We start from the raw sequence: 19,150 nt of genomic DNA, 5'->3' as shown, positions 1-19,150 counted from the left end.
CCGAAGTAACTCAAATAGAGAGCAAGCATAGCTCGCTAGTAAATAGATAGCTATCAGCTAGCGAATAGATAGCTAATGGCTAGTGAATTGATAGTTATTAGCTAGAGAATAGATAGCTAATAGGTAGCGAATAGATAGCTAATAGCTAGCGAATTAGTTTTTTTGACAACGATACTAGTGCAGCGTGTTCTACCGGAAACAAATTCCTTGTGTGTTCTACATACTTGGCAATAAAGATGATTCTGATTCTGATTAATAGCTATTAGCAAGAGAATAGCTATCAATCAATCAATATGTATTGTATCTTTCTCAATCAGTATCATACAGGTTTTGTAAATTGCATTTCATAACACTATACTTGCTTGATAACCTTTGCTTTAAATGTACACTCTACACAGCCATATGTTAAAAAATTATAACAACTAAAAACCGAACAAAAGCCACGTGTTTTAAAAAAACTAATGAAAACTAGCAAACCGACTCTGAACGCTAATTAAAACTACCTGAATTAAAAAAAAGTCAAAATAAGAAAATAATCAACTATAATAAAAAAATCTGTTATGACCCGCAAATAGGACATAAAGGCTGATGAATACGAAATCAAAGTTAAGTAAATTGCATGACTTATGACGCAAGCTCTCTACCGCTACAATGTGTTATTATTTTGATTACTGTAACAACAGCCGTACTTGTTATTTAATAATAATAATACATTTGCTTTATAAGCGCCTTTCAAAATTCTCAAGGTCACTTTACAGTCACAGGATAAGCTTTTCTTTGTGGGCGAGCAGCGGCAGCCACACGCGGCAGCCACACGCGCCAGCGTTTACTCAACCCGGAAGTAACTCAACTAGAAAGAAAGCTAGCTATTTAGCTAGTAGATATAGCTGGATGGCTGGCTATCTATTGTCTGTCTAGCTATCTAGCTGGGTAGCTCGCTATCAATTAGCTGTCTAGCTGGGTAGCTGGATAGCTATTAGTTAGCTATTAGCTGCCTAGCTAGCTGGATAGCTATCCGGCTGGCTATCCCATCTGGAGAAGGAGCGGGTATTTCAAGGTGATAAAATAAGTATGAAAAGTGAATTCTTGAACATAATGGTAGTTTGGATGAAAAGCATGAAACAAACAAACAAACATGAGGACATGTTGGGGCAAAGTGTCTTGTTTGATTAGTGAAAGCTCTGTAGACGAGATATCAGTTTCAAATGTGAGCAGAGAGCATAAATCATAATAATTATGAAGATGCCCCAACAGTAAATAATTTTAACATTCACGGGGAAAACGTGGTACTTTTTGGACTTTTTTTAACCACTTCTGGTTTCCCTTTTAGAAATAAAACAATAATTTATTGGCGTAGGCAGACCTCTTGGACTTGTTTGAGCATGGAAGAAGAAGATGGCCCACCCGATACAGCCAGCAGCACCTAAAAGTACAAAAAAACGTAATAATCAATGGAGTCGTCACAAAAAAAGTAAGCGATTGGGGCTTGATTTTCAAATAACGGGCACTTAATTGGGTGTTTAATTTATTGTAACAAAATGTCAGAATGTATTATTTAAAACAACTTTGTGATAGTACTCAATAATAATAATAATAATACAGTAAAGTCTCGTTATATCGATATTCAAGGGAGTCCGAAAAAATATCGATATAACCGGGACTATCGATATATCCGACCCTGTTTGCATGTAATTTTCCCCGTGCGTGCATAGAAATAGTATCGATATAACCGGGACTATCGATATATCCGATATCGATATAACGAGACTTTACTGTAATACATTACATTTTAAGCGCCTTTCAAAGCTCTCAAGGACACTTTACAGTTACAGACAAGCATAGGTACTATAATAAATAAAATATAATCACAAATGCAATGCAATAAATAAAATACAATTATAAATAGAAACAAGAGAGAGCTACACAGAAAATGCAATTTTAAATAGGTGGGTTTTGAGATGGGACTTGAAGGTGGGAAGAGAATTGATGTTACGAATGTTGGGAGGAAGACAACTTGCCTGGTCCATAGGCAAAGTTACTGCTAGCTAGCCTGTACACGGCTCATTAGCTTCCACGCTTACTTTCTGCTGTCTCTTGCAGAAGTATATTGATGACAACGTTAGCATGGGGCTTGTTAGAATGCCACTGACATTCGACTGATTCATCGATGGTAACAAAGGCGAATTCAACTCAAGCTGACATTTACACATCATTTTTTTTTTACTCGCCGGGCTTATTTAAAGGGGTGTTTATCTGTTTCAACATGACGGCCAGTATCATCCAATCAAAATTGGCCTTTCCGCCAACTGCAGCCCCAGCAGGAAATGAACAGCAAAAAAGCGAGAGTATGTAGTTTGATCGGCGAGCCATATGCAATCATCAAAAAATCCATATATGGCTCATAGGTTCCAAAACCCTGCTCTTTGTAAATGTCTCCACTGCGAGACTAATAAAGGCAAATCCAATTCAATATCCAGAGAAAACAAAATACCATACCTTTTCTCCTGGGAAAATCACTCTGTTTTTGCCCAGTGTAGCCCTGAATTTGTGAAGGAAGTACTGTTTGAAACAGTCTCTAGTAAACAAAAAGGAAAAAACAAAAAACATAATCACACACCAAAAAAAAATTGCAACAGCAGATTGGTGTGTGCAACATAAAAACTTAGTCAGATCTTTTTGGTACAACAAACACAATACAGGTAACATCTGACATACGACCGGCGCGACTTACGACCACCCGTACTTACGACCACGACCGCCAGACCCTATTTTTAAAATTTTAATTCTACGCCTGGCACTGCAATGCGTTAGCAGCCCGGCAACACGTATGATAATTTTGGCCAGGCAGCCAGCATCTCACTCTTGCACAGTAATTGACCGTGTGATGGCCAGGACTAGAACTGAGGCGGGTCGGGCGTCGGCGCTCAGGTGCGGGGGAACGCCGCTGTTCGGTTCTAATTCTTGTTTCTCATCTGGTTCGGTGTTCAACGAAGTTCTGTGATGAAATATCAGCGAGGACGATAGATGGTGAACAAAAAGCTACTTTATTCTAGTGAAACAAAAGGAGAATATCTCTCGTCGGGACGGGAAGCCAAGAAAACAAAGCCCGCCCGCTCAACCTAGCTTTGAAATCAGCTACGGACAAGTATTGGAAGTCACATAGCAGCGATCTGTTGTCCAATCAGCTACGGACAAGTTTTTTGGGAGAACATTTAGACTGAAAGTTTACATTCTGCTTTCACAACTATTCAACTAATAAGCTTCATAAATCCATGTAGACTAAACTAAACATGCAATAACATAATATGTACTAAGCTAAACATGGAATAACATAATATGTTTACTACTCTAAGCATGAAATAACGTAATATATATACTAATGTGCATAAGCACTCTATCAGCCGCGACGAGAACGCCGCGACGAGAATGCCGCGTCAGGCCTACGGCCGCCTCTTTAAGACAGTTCGTTCTGCTTCGGTGCGAGGTGGTGGGTTGGATGCGGTGGTGCCGCATGTGTGTATATATGTAGGTGTCAGACATTATAGAATAGATGATGATGTTGAGGGAAACTACACATTCATCCATCCATTTTCCGTACCGCTTATTCCTCATTAAGGTCGCGGGGGTGCCGCAGCCTATCCCAGCTGTCTTCGGAGACACGAGGCAGGGGAGACCCTGAATTGGGTGCCAGCCAATCGCAGGGATTCAAGCCACAGTAAATTGGGCACAACCTGATGGCAATACCTTTGGCTAGCCAAATCACTGCTACCTGTAGCAGATTCAGGCAAGCAGCAGCGGGACCGTGGAATCGAACAACAATGGCACTGATGTAAAGTACATACTATGATGTACAGTTGTCCACAACAATTGAGTGATCAAGAGTGATTTATTAATCCGTGAACTTTTAGGACACTGTGCACAAATGTAGGTATGCAATATTTTTTATTTGGTTGCCTCTATGGTGTTCCTTCCAAATGTCTTCACATGCCTCTAAGTATTTTGGGAAGAGATGCTTTTTTTATTTAATGGCTGTTGTGCATTTTTGTTATCCCAGTGGGAAGGAAATATTTTCATTATTTTCTTCATTGAAACATTCATATTAATTGTGAGAATTGCAATGCCTTGATTTTTGGGAGAAGGGTACACCCTCATAGCCATAAACTGTACAGAATAAAGTATTAACATGAAACGTCTGTGTAAGCTCTCAGTTGCACAGGAGTGGTCCATCGATGAAAAGGTTTCTTCAGCTGTCATCTGTACTTTTTTGACGTGTCGGACGTTTCGCCTCCTATCCAAGATGCTTCTTCAGCAAACTAAAGTCTTACTGGTAGTACCTTACATTGCAGGAGTTTCTGAAAAACTACAGAGTCCTTTGGCAACACAAAATTCCTACTTATTTCAAACCGATAAACACTTTAAAGGACAACCGATGTCACTTTTTTGTTTCTTAACTGACATCAGAAAAACGTTTTATAGCATCTAAAATACCCAAAACACGCAGTATGATATTTTTATTCAAATGCAAAACACCAATAAAAATGAGTTTAAGTGTCCAAAATCTGCAAAAAATTGAGCTGCGAATTGGGCATTTTCAGAAAGTCCGCCCCCACTTCGTGACGTCACGCATTGCTGAAAAATCAAAACAATGGCTTCAGATTCGGAGAATATGCTTTCTTGTTACACATCCAGTTATGAATATGATTCAAATAGTTCTGAAGAGGAAAGCATACAACTTTGCAATCGATTAAATATTTTTTTCCGTGTCATTTTGAGGCAAACGGGTGGGCGGGCGGGGGGGAATTTCGTTTCCACAGGCTGATAAATTCCTTCCATGGGGCTTGGACGCCCTCTTCTGGCGGCTTTTGGGTGCAACATCAAGGTTTTCAGACAAACAGTACAGCAAAATACATTGACGTGATGAAGGACTGCTACAATGTGTCTTTTTGTCGGTCAGGGGGGGTCCTTTCATGACGTAACGTGAGGACTCGTCACCAACTCAAAAACAAGACTTCCTGAATATTCAGCGCGAGTCTTAAAACGTAAAATATAGCTATATGTGGTGGAATCTTTGTAAAATACGCTCAGTAGAAGTCATTTGAAGCCATTTTACAAATTATGGACACAACTTGTCCGGAGACGTCGGTTGTCCTTTAAGGCGAAAATGTGGGCATCCAAATGATAGGCTGCCAAATGATAAACTAAGTAATGTAGTTTATTCAATACATTGTAAAAATGAAAATTGTAAAGAGCAATACAAATTCTCAAAAAAAGACTATCAACATCGCAGGGATAATACTGGTGGGCCTCAATCGGCAGTACATATGCACCTAAAGCTAGCAACCACTCATTTGACGACAATGAGGTTAAAATCTTAGCAAAAGAACATAGATGGTTTGAAAGGGGAGTAAAAGAAGCTATGTTCATAAAACAACTTCATTAAACCGATATGGTGGTGTGAAGTTCAATTTGGATTGTTCGTACAAGAGAGCGCTTAGGCAAGATAGGATTAGTTATGCTGATGAGGTGATACCAAGGCAGATAGGGCAATCAGGCCAGTCGTCAGTCAGGACAATAGAAGCAATCAGTGGAGGCGCAGGGAGTAGTCCTCTGCTCCCCCCAACCTGAGAGCAGGGACCTATCATAGCAGAGTCTGGCACCGCCACGTCTGGACAGTAGAGATATATATAGGGCCGAGACTACCAGTAAGACTTTAGTTCGCTGAAGAAGCATCTATTAACATGAAATTATTTTTAAAAATGCCTGCTTATACAGAGCTCATCAACATATGGGTCACCTGACAGGGCCACTACAATTTGGCTCAACATCCATAAAGACTGAATGTCAAACCCTGGTTTTCAAATCATTGGCTATGGATCAGTAAGTCACACCGATGTGTATCTTACCTGCAGTATTGGTCCCCTGCCCTGATGGCCACCATGGCAGTCGACTCCTTGCACTTGACACATTTCTTTGACACACTGCAAAATCAAGCAGGAATCAGGAAAAACAGAGTAAGAATGAATGTATTTTCCTCACTATAAGGCGTGAAGCAAAACATTCGCATTCGTGCATATTTCATTAACATATAATTATGTAACCAATACAAGAACTGCAAAGTTTGGATGTGCCGCGCCAAAGTGTGTTCAGAAGGAAACAAACTGTATCAGAATGTCAGGGGTTTGTTGGGAGGAGTTTTGTGTAATTAAAATTTGCCACTGATCCCCGAGCCAAATGTTTCTCCATCTCTTCTAAGGCTCTTTTCTTGCTAATGATTGCATCAGCACTGCACCTTTCACAGGCAGTCATTCAATCTTCAGCACTTTCTGCACCCACTTTGGTGCATGAAGCAGTTCCAGATGAAAGAAGAGAGGATCAAAGCCTCTTCTTCACCAGTGGATCAGGAACATCATGGTGGAATGTGCACACGATACACATGATTATCAGATTATAATAATACATGTCATTTCGAAGCGCCTTTCAAAACTCTCAAGGCCACTTTACAGGCACAGGATAATACCAACATTTTTCAATAGTTCCGAACAATTAACTAGTGCCGCACTGATGAGATCAGAAAGTAATTGAGAGGCTAGTAGTAACCCCACTTTCTAAGCCGGACATGCAACACCTCAAAATTGGCAAAAAAATGATGACTATGCAAAAACAAATTAGCATCGCAAAATAGTTCTGAACAATTAACTAGTGCCGTACCGATGAGATCATAAAGTACAGTAATTGAGAGGCTAGTAGTAACCCCACTTTCGAGGCAGGGCAAGTGTGCAAAAATTAGATGGCTATGAACACACAAAATAGCATCGCAAAGATAGTTCCGAACAATAAACTAGTGCCGTACTGATGAGATCAGAGAGTAATTGAGATGTTGTAGTAAGCCCACTTTTTAGGTAGACCAAGTTGGCCAATATGTAGGTTATTGATGTTTGAAGGCGATAAGGCAGCGCCGCTGCATTCCTGGCAGCGCTGTCACCACTTGAACTCGCATAGTGTCCCGCTGAAGCCAGACCGCGCGCTAGTGATCGGATCGCCCGATCGGGAGGAAGCGCAGATGAATATCGATTATCAGGTGATCCAGACATCAAGTGATAGGGTGTCTATTTTTTTTAACAAGTGAATGCAATTCTCCACCTTATTTTTTGCTCTGTTCTATGTAAAGGTTTGAATTGTTTTCAGATAAATTACCTTTCTATCTTCTAGTAAGCTGTAAGTCAGCTCTGCTCCATCGAACTATCTGACGTCAATTAGAGCAAGGGTGTTAAAGTCAAATGGACGGACGGATACATTAAAAAAAAAATCACTGCAAGCAGAGATACTTGGTGGTGCGCCATCTTTTTGAGAAAGGTTCTCAATATTTGAGAGGCTCCGAGCTGAGGAAATCCCCAAAACCCCCACCACACACACACACACACACACACACACACACACACACACACACACACACACACACACACACACACACACACACACACACACACACACACACACACACACCTAGGTGTCATTCTTGACAGCACACTATCTTTCCACTCCCATATAAATAACTTAGCCCGATCTGCGTACGTCCAACTACGCAATATCAATCGTCTTCGCTCGTCTCTCACCCCTCACACCACTGCTATCCTCGTTCATAGTCTTGTCACCTCCCGGATTGATTATTGCAATTCACTTCTCTTTGGTGTCCCTCAGGAACTTCTCCACAAACTTCAACTCGTCCAGAATTCTTAAGCCCAGATCATCATCAGAACCTAACCCTTTCACCATATCACCCCCATCCTCCAAGAGCTCCACTGGCTCCCGGTCAAATATAGAATCAACTTTAAAATTGTTTTTGATACATTTAAAGATATCCATAACCTTGCCCCCCCATACCTATCTGACCTTCTTCAAATTTCTATTCCCTCAGATCCTCTTCCTCCCTCCGCCTGTGTGCCCCCCTGCCCATCTCAGCACGATGGGTGACAGAGCCTTCAACTGCTCTGCCCCCAAACTCTGGAACTCACTTCCTCCCAACATTCGTAACATCAATTTTCTTCCCACCTTCAAGTCCCATCTCAAAACCCACCTTTTTAAAATTACATTTTCTGTGTTCTCTCTTGTTTCTATTTATAATTGTATTTTATTTATTGCATTCTATTGGTGATTGTAGTTTATTTATTTTAGTACCTATGCTTTTCTGTCTGTAAAATGTCCTTGAGAGCTTTGAAATGCACTTAAAATGTAATGTATTATGATTTATTATTATTATTATTATTGTTATTATTAAAACTGAGTATAGGTGCAGGAAGATGACTTCTGTGTGATGTTTTCTTCATCTTAATCAAAGAAAAGAGTTCTTCACACAGGTATGTGCTGACAAACATCGATGTCTGAACAGCCTGGATGTGCAGCTGGGTCATTGTGTTGGAGAAGAATGGGGCAAACTCTGCAGCACCCATTGTAAGCATTGTAGACATCCAGTGCTCCATTGCATTGGATGTCTATCAACTGCATTTGGAGCTCTGTAGGTGAGCTTTCCACGTCAACAACAAATAGATTACTGAGCAGCGCAAACCTGCTTTTTTATGCTTCAAAATCAAAGCGGCTTTTTTATGCTTCAAGTTAGCAGCGACTAGACTAATTTATGGTTCTGGTATCCATTCATCTTGACTTCCCAGGTGCTTTCCATCTTTGTGACTACTTTATTTCTTGTATAATAGTTGTCCATGCTAAGTGCTTTGTTATAGCTTCAGCTGATGTTAAAGCGCTATATAAATCAATATGTATTGTATGTAACGTCCGGTACTTGTGATTTGCATTTTTGGGGGCTGGACGAGTCGAGGAGGCATGACGTCACGGAGAGAAGGGAGGACCCGACAACTAGTAGCCCGCGGGAGAGCCTGAGTGGAAAGCATGAACGTGAGTTGTGCCACCAACAACTCCGGTAAAAACCTCACTAGCTGTGCCAGCGACTGTGCGCATCCTTTATCACGCCGAAGGGCATTACAGTAGCTAGATCTGGCCCTGGTACGTGACTTTTGAAACCAGCGTTTTAACGAGACATTCCTTGTGATTCAATAGTTGATATCGACCAATAAAACTAATCGATCACTTCATTCAGACGCATAAACAAGACCCACTTATATTAAAACACCGCCTGTGTGTGCTGAAGACAAGGAGTTCATAATAGTGTAACATAAAAAGGATTACCTTGGAACTTCCTCCTGCGGCAAGTCATCATAAGCCTCAAGGACCTGACACATTGGACCGAAAACAAAGCGTTTACGAACGCTTTTTGCAGCGTGGGATCCTACGACCGCGTCGCAGATGAGAATTTCAACTCAGTTCCGTCTGTCTTCTTCTGCTCCCACTTGCACTGGTGTTAAATGTTGTCTGGCAAATAACCTTTAGGTGCATTACCGCCAACTAGCGATTAGAAATATGGGTTGAGTTTTGTATTTTTGGGGGCGGGAAAGTGGAATTTAACAAGAAAGCAAAATGCATATACAGTACTGTAGACATACATATTTTTATGCAGCTTCTTTCAACACAAAATCCTAAAATATATTGTTCAGCCCTAAATGAAATTATTGAACGTATTGTAACGTCCGGTGTTTGCGTTGTGCACGTTTGGGGGCTGAGCTTGTCGGTGACTGCGCGTGAGTAGAGGCGGAACAGCTCCTGTATGTATGTGACAAATAATGTACAGTCGCTGGTATAGCGGGTCGGTCTTTTAATAACAAAAGCGTAGCAGTTGTCACAAACATACATGTGCGTTGTTCCGTCACAACTCACGCGCAGTCATTCTACTCATTCGAAATCTATCAATCGAAATCCTTGTCTGGTCCTTCCTTCTCTCCGTGACGTCACACTTTCCCGACAAGCCCAGCCCCCAAACATGCACAACACAAGCGCCAGACGCTATCCATAAACAACAGAAATCAGAACATTGGAGTAAAAGGCTCTGTGAGACGACAGGATGTATTGCTTTATTGAAAAGAATAATGACACACTTGTAAAAGGTTCAGCGCTGTTACACAAAAGTATTTACAGATTAAATATTAATTGTGGTTCTAAACTATTAGATTTTGTTGATGTTCGCTGAGGGTAGGCTTGACTTGTCCAAATCATCAAAATAACAATGAGTCAAGGCCTCACGGGAGGAGATCCGTTTGGGAGGATTGTAGGCCAACATTTTCTGCAAATCAGAAGAGAAAATGGTAGTCGTTGGGGCATGCACGCACCTCGGGACTGAAAGCCACATTGACTTTGTTGCTTTGTGAAAGGATTAACTACTTTACCAATGCTTCAAAATATTTATCACACAATGCAGTCTACCTTGATTAGCTGACTGCACGTAAATGGACTTTAAGGGAAATTATGACAAAGCAAGGTGGCCTGTTATCGAGTGTTTAGCATGCCAACATCTGGGACCAACTGGGCCAGTTGATGGGCCCGATTTAACTACATTGCCGAAAAATACAAAACTGATTGAAATAAACCAAAATACGTTAATTGGAGCATATTTCTAAATTACAAATAGAAAACATTTGACTAACATCTATATTTCTAATATATGAACAATTTTAAACAAATCTTTTCTCGCCCAACTATCGGAATAAAAGTAAACTTGCCGGGTACATATGCAAAGTTACTGCTAGCTAGCCTGTACACTGCACATTAGCTTGCACTCTTGCTTTCTGCTGCCTCTCACAGTAGTACATGTATATTGATGCTAACGTTAGCATGGGGCTTTTCATAGTGCCACTGACATTTGACTATTTCATCGATGGTATTGTTTCATTGCAAATTAGAATCTATAAAATTAGAACCTGTTCTCTCCACAAATACGAATCATTCGGTCCATTCAAATTCACTTCTTTTACAAAACTTTTTCAAAAGGGGGCGTTTACCTGTTTCAACATCAATAGCACCTAAATCAAGATCATCCAATCAAAATGGCGCTTTCCGCCAACCGGCGACAGTATCATCCAATCAAAATTGCGCTTTCCGCCAACACAAGCCGAAAAAGCGAGAATACATATTTAGTTTTATCTGGTCATTTTGGTCTGAAAAAGTCGGAAATCCGCAGATCGGCGGAAAATTCTCATCCCTGGTTCTATGTTCCAAAGCATTCAAGCCAAATTATTGAGTCAAGTATAATGAGTTTTGGTAGATCTCCTCATACCGTGTATGAATGAATAACCTTACTTTCAATAGGTCCAGACCATTCTTGTCCAAATTTTTCACCGTTGAGGCAAGGTTGCCAGGCTTCCATTTTGGAAAAGTGCTTTTGTAGTCAGGTAGGCTTTCCACATCAGGCCAAACAACATTATCTGGAGTTCCCAATGTCCTGAAAGAAAAGGAAAAAAAACAGATAGACAAAGGATATCAAAAGTAAATTTGAAAAATTTAGTTAACAACCAACCATACTTCAAAAGTAGTCAATTATTTTTATAAAATGCAACGTAATAATAATAATAATAATACATTTCATTTATCGCGCCAGTGTTCACTCAACCCGGAAGTAATTCAAATATATAGAAAGCTAACTAGCTAGATGATAGATAGCTAGGGCAGCAAGTAGTGATTAGGTAATTTAATAATCAAATTCACTTGCTGATTACTTTGGCTATGTTTACACTGGAGGCAAACATGTAAATCCGATTTTTTTTTCTGACCAGGATGTTTTTTGCACGCAAACACGCACGCACGTGATTTCAAAAAAATGTCAGAATACACTATATTATTTAAAATACCTTTGTGATAACACACACCATTAAGATGAACAGTTTTCCGTTCCACTGATATTCAACTGTTGCATTCATGGTATTGTTTTACTGCAAATTAGAATCACATCAGAACTTTTTCTCTCCACAAAGGCGAATCCTTCGGTCTATTAAACCTGGAGTGTACGATACGCGTAATTTTTTTTGACTCATCAGGCTTATTTAATAGGGGGCGTTTACCTGTTTCGACATCAATGGTCATAGGTCAGTATCATCCTATCAAAATTGCGCTTTCTGCCAACTGCAGCCAAAACAGGAAATGAACAGCGAAAAGGCGAAAATATGTATTTAGTTTTAGCGGAAGGCGGGTGATTGGAACACTGCACATATCCCCCACACCCCCTGAAATTTTCTCAACGGATTTGCGCTTTTCTCGAGAATGGTCATTTTGGTCTGAAAAAAGCCAGAAAGCAACCGATCGGCGGAAAATTCTCATCCCTGTACATTTCTCTGTAAGCGAATTTGACATTTTTTGCAGTAGCTGCACATATTGCAGCTTTGCATTTCAAGAAAAAACAACACACTACCTGAAGATTCTGAACAGCTGGTCAATTTCAGAGTCTCCTTGGAATAGTGGCTTCTTTGTTGCAAGCTCAGCAAAGATGGTCGCAGCGCTCCAAACGTCAACAGGAGTTGAATATCGGGGGGAGCCCAGGAGAACCTCAGGAGCCCGATACCAAAGCGTTACAACCTGGAAAGATATCAAGTTGTATTTATCTCAGAGGTCATAATAATACATTTCATTTCTAAGCGCCTTTCAAAACTCTCAAGGTCACATTACAGTCACAGGATCAGTTTTTCTGTGGGTGAGCAGCAGCAGCCACATGCGACAGCGTTCACTCAACCCGGAATAACTCAAATAGATAGACAGTTAGCTAGCTAGTTAATAGATAACTAATAGATAGCTAGCTAGTTAGTTAGACAGCTAACAGATAGCGAATTGATAGCTAGCTAGGTAGCCAGCTAGATAGCTAGCTAGAGAGCCACCTATTTCTTATATACTGTATAAGGCGCACCTTCAATGAATGAAAAAAATCATTACGAACAAGGAAGCTATTAAGGGTACGTGTGTGGCTCATAAAAGAAAGGGAAGGGGGTGTCTCTTTCTTTTATGATTTGTAGCACTCCTAGGACCCAAAGGCAACCATTTTCTCCTTATTTTGTGTTTTTGGGCTAATTTGGACCTGTTAAATGTTAAAAACAAAGCATTATCTTTTTACACAATAGAGTTTATGAGAAAATAATGTCCACATAAGAGAATCATCGTTGTAGTCCAAAATTTAACATTGTAGTCTTGACAACCAAAAGTGTGATGTCCACGCATGGACACCAGATCGTAGGGGTTACACCAGGGGTCGGGAACCTAGGGCTCGCGAGCCATATAGGGCTGTTTTGATGATTGCCTCTGGCTCGCCGATAAAACTAAATACATATTCTTGCTTTTTCGCTGTTCATTTCCTGTTTGGGCGGCAGTTGGCGAAAAGTGCAATTTTGATTGGATGATACTGACCTAGGTGGGCGTTGATGTCAAAACAGGTAAACACCACTTTTAAATAAGCCTGACAAGTTTTTAAAAAAATGACGAGTATCCAGACGTGCGGTGAGGTTCATGGCTGGTGAGGCACTGACGTCATCACAGTCAGATTTACAAACATATGAACTCCACAGAGTAGCTTATTCACTATTTGATTGGCAACAGTTAACGTGTTTTGTTTAAAATGTCATGTCAGCATTCTTTATATACTGTATACAAACTAGCATAGAAAAAAAGAATTAAAAAACGTTATTATCGTGTTACCTTTACTTACAAATGAAGTCCAAGTCTCTCTGTCTCAATGGAGATCACTGCCAGTGAAGAAAGTCGTCCTTGATCAGTCCTGTTCTGAATGTATGTTTTCAGTCTTTTGTGCTAAGAATGACCGCTCTACTGATGCAGTAGTAGGTGGAAAAGTGAGCACGAGCTGGAGCAACTTTGTCGCTTCAGGAATTGTTTCAATGAGATCCTTCTTGGCCAAAAAGCTGAGAAGCTGTACACGAGATTTACATTCATCCCTCACCGTTTGTGAGCTATACATCCCGGTATTGGTCTTCCTTTAATTATTATATCCTGCTTCGATTGAAAATCCAGTTTAGAAAATTCTTTCAATTTAGATATGTAATCAACCATTCTGAAAATAAGGCACGAAACACGAAAAAATGACTGGATGGTTGCACTTAACTTGCTTACTGTTTACTGTAGCTTGCTTTCACTAATTCTATTATTCTGAAGCCGAGGAGTCGCATGAAGAATCTATAATCACCAGCGACCCCTGTCAAGAGGCAGGAGAACTGTGTGTAAACACTGTAGTACAGCGTTTATAATGTACAGTGACTGTACATTATGTACACCAGCTAAACTGTAGAAATTTAGTTCATATACTAAAAGCTTTTGAACACTTTAATAGCGATTTGCAGAGGGGCAGCAATGTGGTCTCACTGCAGAGCAAGCCAGCACAGTTAGCATAGTGATCGCACAATCCATGGAGAGGCTCAGCCGGCTGGTGCCTCACCGCTCGTCTCCACTTAGTATTTGAACGGTAAATGAGAAAATTCAGCGATTTTGAAAAAAAAAAAAAAAAATGGTGATGTTAAATGGAAAAGAACGTTAAAATACAAATCACTAAATAAATACAGTAAAGTCTCGTTATATCGATATCGGATATATCGATAGTCCCGGTTATATCGATACTATTTCTATGCACGCACGGAGAAAATTACATGCAAACAGGGTCGGATATATCGATAGTCCCGGTTATATCGATATTTTTTCGGACTCCCTTGAATATCGATATAACGAGACTTTACTGTATAACCGTTTAATTTATTGAGGCACAGCCTCACCTGCCTCCCCTGACTGCACGTCACTGCGAGTATCGTACACTCCAGGTTTAATAGACCGAAGGATTCGCCTTTGTGGAGAGGAAATGTTCTGCCGAGTTTCTAATTTGCAATGAAACAATACCATGAATGAAACAGTTGAATATCAGTGGCACTTTGACAAGCCCCATGCTAACGTTGGCATCAATATACTTCTGTGAGAGACAGCAGAAAGCAGGCCTACAAGCTAATGAACAGTGTGCAGGCTAGCTAGCAGTAACTTCGCCTATGGACCTGGCAAGTTGACTTGCATTCCGATCGTTTGGCTTGATTTTTTTTTTTTTACCAATCATGAGGAACGGTTCATCTTAATGGTGACAGGTATTTTAAAGGACAACCGACGTCTCTGGACAAGTTGTGTCCATAATTTGTGAAATGGCTTCAAATGACTTCTACTGAGCAATTTTAATAAGATTCCACTGCATATAGCTATATTTTACGTTTTAAGACTCGCCCCTGACCGAAAAAAAAGACACATTGTAGCAGTCCTTCCATCACGTCAATGTATTTTGCTGTATTTGTTTGGTCTGAAAACCGTGTTGCACCCAAAAGCCGCCAGAAGAGGGCGTCCAAGTTCCATATAAGGAATTTATCAGCCTGTGGAAAGGGAGGTGGCCACAGGAGGTCGCCAGTTTGTGCCTCGTTTTTTGGGTGAGACATTTCCCCCAATGTTGCCTCAAAGTGGCATGAAATAAATTCTTTAATCAATAGCAAACATGTATGCTTTCCTCTTCAGAACTATTTGAATCATATTCATAGCTGGATGTGTAACAAGAAAGGATATTCTCCGAATCTGAAGCCATTGTTTTGATTCTCCAGCAATGCAAGACGTCTTGCCGTGACGTCACGAACCGGGGGCAGGGCTTTCTGAAAATGCCCAATTCGCAGCTCCATTTTTTGCAGATTTTGGACACTTTAAGTCATTTTTATTGGTGTTTTGCATTTGAATAAAAATATCATACTGCGTCTTTTGGGTATTTTAGATGCTATAAAACGTTTTTCTGATGTCAGTTAAAAAACAAAAAAGTGACGTCGGTTGTCCTTTAAATAAGAATATATTATTTAAAGGACAACCGACGTCACATTTTGTTGAAATCACGTGCATGCGTGTTTGCGTGCGTGGCACTCACTGAAAAACCTTTCTAAATATTTGACTTTTTTGGCTCTCCTAGTCAAAAAGGTTCCCAGCCCCTGGGTTAGACACTCAAAAGAAAACATCTGTGGATTTTTAATAATATATTTTTCGAAATATTTCAAAGAGAGAATTTATTTTTGCAGTTTTAATGCTGTTATATGAAACCATTTTTTTAAAATCTAATATTGGCACATCCCTAGTCACCATTTGTAGTTTGTGATTGTCCTGTTCCATTTTGTTTTCTTGTTACAATCAATGCGCTGCTGGCTTTGAAAAAATAGTCTCAGGGCAGCGTAAACTGAAATGGTCTCTCACCTCATGAGTATAGACCCTGACAGGAACACCAAATGCTCGAGCCAGTCCAAAGTCAGCCAGTTTGATAACTCCTTTGTTGTCAATCAAAAGGTTCTGGGGCTTCAGGTCCCGGTGGAGGACTCGGCGACAATGACAGAAATTTATGCCCTCTAAGATCTGGTAGAGGTAGCTCTAAAGAGGAAATGAGAAGTGGGTATTCTTAAAATGCTATCACAGAGAAATACAGAACAAGCATACTTTTGGTCAACATTTATCCAAAACAAAGAAACCGTACAAAAAGTAGAACTGGTTCTAAAAAATATAATCCGCTTCAAATCAAGTTTTTTTACCCTTAGAAAATAGGGGGAATATTTTATGCAATGTGTTTTTTCGTGGTTGCAGTTTGCAGTAATGTGGAACTCCAGATCATTCTGTAGCATCACGCAATGAAATTCAGAGAGAAGAAAAAATATGGGAAAAAAACTGGTCTGCAATATTTTAGACAGCATATTTCACTGATTCCTAACCACTTTGTCATGAAAAACCACAAAGTGTGCCATGGGAAAGTAGTCAATTGCAGATGTATCAGTCAATCAACCATCATGCGGTGTGTTTATTCATTCATTCATTCATTTTACTGACTGACCGCTTTATCCTCACCAGGGTCGCGGGGGGGTGCTGCAGAGCCTACCCCAGCCGTCTTCGTGCACTAGGCGGGGTACACCCTGAATTGGTTGCCAGCTTTTGATATACTGTATACTTAATTTCATGGCAAGCTGATTTTGCTGCCTCTTTTTAATATCTTTTAGAGTTTTACTCATCCGTCATGTTGGATGTAATGCAGTGCAGTTTCCGGTGGGGATGGGACATACAGTAAAGTCTCGTTATATCGATATTCAAGGGAGTCCGAAAAAATATCGATATATCCGATATCGATATAACGAGACTTTACTGTAATAATAATAATAATAATAATAATAATAATAATAATAATAATAATAATAATAATAATAATAATAATAATAATCCATGTCATTTCTAAGCACCTATCAAAACTCTCAAGGTCACTTTACAGTCACAGGATGTGTTCTTCTGTGGGTGAGCAGCGGTAGCCACACGCACCAGCGTTCACTCAACCCGGAAGTAACTGAAATAGATAGAAAGCTAGCTATCTAATAGATAGCCAACAGATACCTAGCTAGATAGCCAGTCAGTTAGATAGTAAATAGATAGATAGCTAGCTAGGTATATAGATATACACACAAAGACACACACGGTACTGTCATTATTATTGTTACTATTATTACTTCAGTATTTTGGAAATCTGAATTCATATCAGCCTTCCTTTTTCTAATGTCAGAAACACACCATGCCACATTAAATTATGGGAAACAATGACTAATTGAAAGGATCAGGGTAAAAAAATTGTGTATTACCTTGACGAGCATTGGGTCCATGTACTGGCCAGAAGGGATGGAGTCCAGGTATTTATGGAGGTCCATGGACAGGAACTCGAAGACAAGATAGAGGCGAGATTCTTGCATCAGGACATCTAAGAGTCTGTAAAATTCAACAACCCTTTAAATAACACTGTGTGATTGTGCATATGTGCATAGTGACAAATGGTTTTCCTGGATATACATGTTATTTTTTTCTTGAAAATTCTGGAGAACTAAAGTGTGCCAACTGTAACACCAAGGTCATGACTTGATTGTGTTTAATGTACAGTGAAAGAAAGGGGGTGACAAAAACCAGTCCACCCGCCACCGTGGCGTTGTACGACCGTTTGGTTTGGTGTATATATAGCAAGTGTCATGTTGTTCTACAGACACACCAAATTTCTAATAATCAACTATCAATCCTACACAAGCAAAACACTTAATCAATACATTGGCCAAGCAAATGATCTGGTCAGCCGAAAAGGAAGAACATAGCAACTTTACCTTACAACATTTGGGTGCTTCAGCTCCTGAAGCAAGGAGACCTCTCTCACAGCAGTGCTGGGAACCCCTTCCTCCTCACTCTCAAGGCGGATCTTTTTCATTGCCACGATTTGACCAGTGGCCTTGTGTTTGCCTCTGTACACCACCCCATACGTACCTGCACGAAAAAAGTAATTAGACATATTTCTAGATTAGAATGAAAAGTATTGTTGGAGTCAACTGGATGTGATCTAGATGGTGAGCCCCGGACCAAATCGATACGACAATAATAATAATACATTTCATTTTAAGCGCCTTTCAAAGCTCTCAAGGACACTTTACAGTCAGAGACTATAATAAATAAAATACAATCACAAATACAATACAATAAATAAAATACAGTTATAAATAGAAACAAAAAAGAGCTACAGAGAATGCGATTTTAAATAGGTTGGTTTTGAGATGTGGGTGCCTGAACCGTATTCTATTTAAGTAATACAATAAAAACAAATCAGCTACCATGTCTGAAATGTTGTTTATCTCACGGGCAAGACAATCAAAAATGTTGACCAACCTTCTCCGATTTTCTCGATTCTCAAATAATCGTCCATTGCTGTCAGTGAGGTGGATGAAAACACTGCTGTCAGATCTGGAACAACACTGCAACATGTTTTGTATTAATTTTGCCTGATTAGGACACAGATTTTGTTAATACTGATTAATGTTAACATGCCATCAAAACGTATTATATATGATGGAACTAACTTTTAAATATATTAATCTACGTGTTTGAAGAATAATAAATACGCAAATTCGTTAGTCATTCGATATTGTAAAAAAACACCTTGTTCTCTCTGTAGTTTCGGTATCGCGTTAAAAACCAACATGATCATAACCTTCCCTTACAGACCTCAACGCTCGTTTGAAAACAAACGTATACGAAATTAAAATATTTTAAGAATAACTATCTGAAATTGCGAGAAAAAAATCGACAAACAATACCTGACTGGTGTAGTTGAATATGCTCTTTCTGGTGGAATACGCTAACAGACTTCTGCTGGAGCAGGATGTTTCGAATTCGACGCGTTGCGACGTAACATTCAAAA

General features: G+C 39.8%; 2 protein-coding genes across 5 annotated transcripts in view; both read right to left on the bottom strand.

Moving 5' to 3' along the window:
* Nucleotides 1-9,785, bottom strand: part of ctu2 (cytosolic thiouridylase subunit 2 homolog (S. pombe)) — a 32,315-nt gene extending 22,530 nt beyond the window's left edge. Inside the window, exons 1-4 of one of the 2 annotated variants that reach the window (XM_089012363.1) lie at nt 9,199-9,785; nt 5,904-5,978; nt 2,497-2,575; nt 1,364-1,423 (exon numbers count right to left, since the gene is read on the bottom strand). In XM_089012363.1, the coding sequence (XP_088868489.1) occupies nt 1,364-1,423; nt 2,497-2,575; nt 5,904-5,978; nt 9,199-9,251 (267 nt within the window). In that variant the 5' untranslated portion in view covers nt 9,252-9,785. The remainder of the gene's footprint in view (nt 1-1,363; nt 1,424-2,496; nt 2,576-5,903; nt 5,979-9,198) is intronic. The other variant, XM_089012364.1, reaches the window with a different exon arrangement.
* Nucleotides 9,786-9,956: 171 nt separating this feature from the next.
* On the bottom strand, nt 9,957-19,132 carry cdk1 (cyclin dependent kinase 1). 3 transcript variants are annotated; one of them, XM_089011855.1, is made up of 8 exons: nt 19,047-19,132; nt 18,619-18,704; nt 18,066-18,222; nt 17,559-17,682; nt 16,144-16,314; nt 12,305-12,468; nt 11,200-11,341; nt 9,957-10,186 (listed from the first exon to the last, which is right to left on the bottom strand). In XM_089011855.1, exons 2-8 carry the CDS (start codon nt 18,653-18,655, stop codon nt 10,070-10,072), a joined length of 912 nt encoding a protein of 303 aa, XP_088867981.1. In that variant the 5' UTR covers nt 18,656-18,704; nt 19,047-19,132; the 3' UTR covers nt 9,957-10,069. The 3 variants fall into 3 exon arrangements, with proteins under 3 accessions (XP_088867981.1, XP_088867983.1, XP_088867982.1); XM_089011857.1 differs by having other exon boundaries at nt 18,619-18,693; nt 19,047-19,096; XM_089011856.1 differs by lacking the exon at nt 19,047-19,132 and adding an exon at nt 18,889-19,009.
* Between the last annotated feature and the right edge of the window lie 18 nt (nt 19,133-19,150).

Source organism: Hippocampus bargibanti, linkage group LG13, assembly GCF_051943395.1.
Source record: "Hippocampus bargibanti isolate YZ-2025 linkage group LG13, ASM5194339v1, whole genome shotgun sequence".
NCBI lineage: Eukaryota > Metazoa > Chordata > Actinopteri > Syngnathiformes > Syngnathidae > Hippocampus > Hippocampus bargibanti.
The sequence above is the reverse complement of the archived record's forward strand: the minus strand, read 5'-3'. Positions and strand labels throughout refer to the sequence as shown.

Coding starts and splice junctions, on each gene's coding strand:
- cdk1 (XM_089011855.1), bottom strand. CDS start 18,655: ATGGACGATTATTTGAGAATCGAGAAAATCGGAGAAG. Junction 12,469..16,143: donor TCAGGGTCTATACTCATGAG/GTGAGAGACCAT, acceptor ATATCTTTCCAG/GTTGTAACGCTTTGGTATCG. Junction 10,187..11,199: donor ATGGTCTGGACCTATTGAAA/GTAAGGTTATTC, acceptor TCTGATTTGCAG/AAAATGTTGGCCTACAATCC.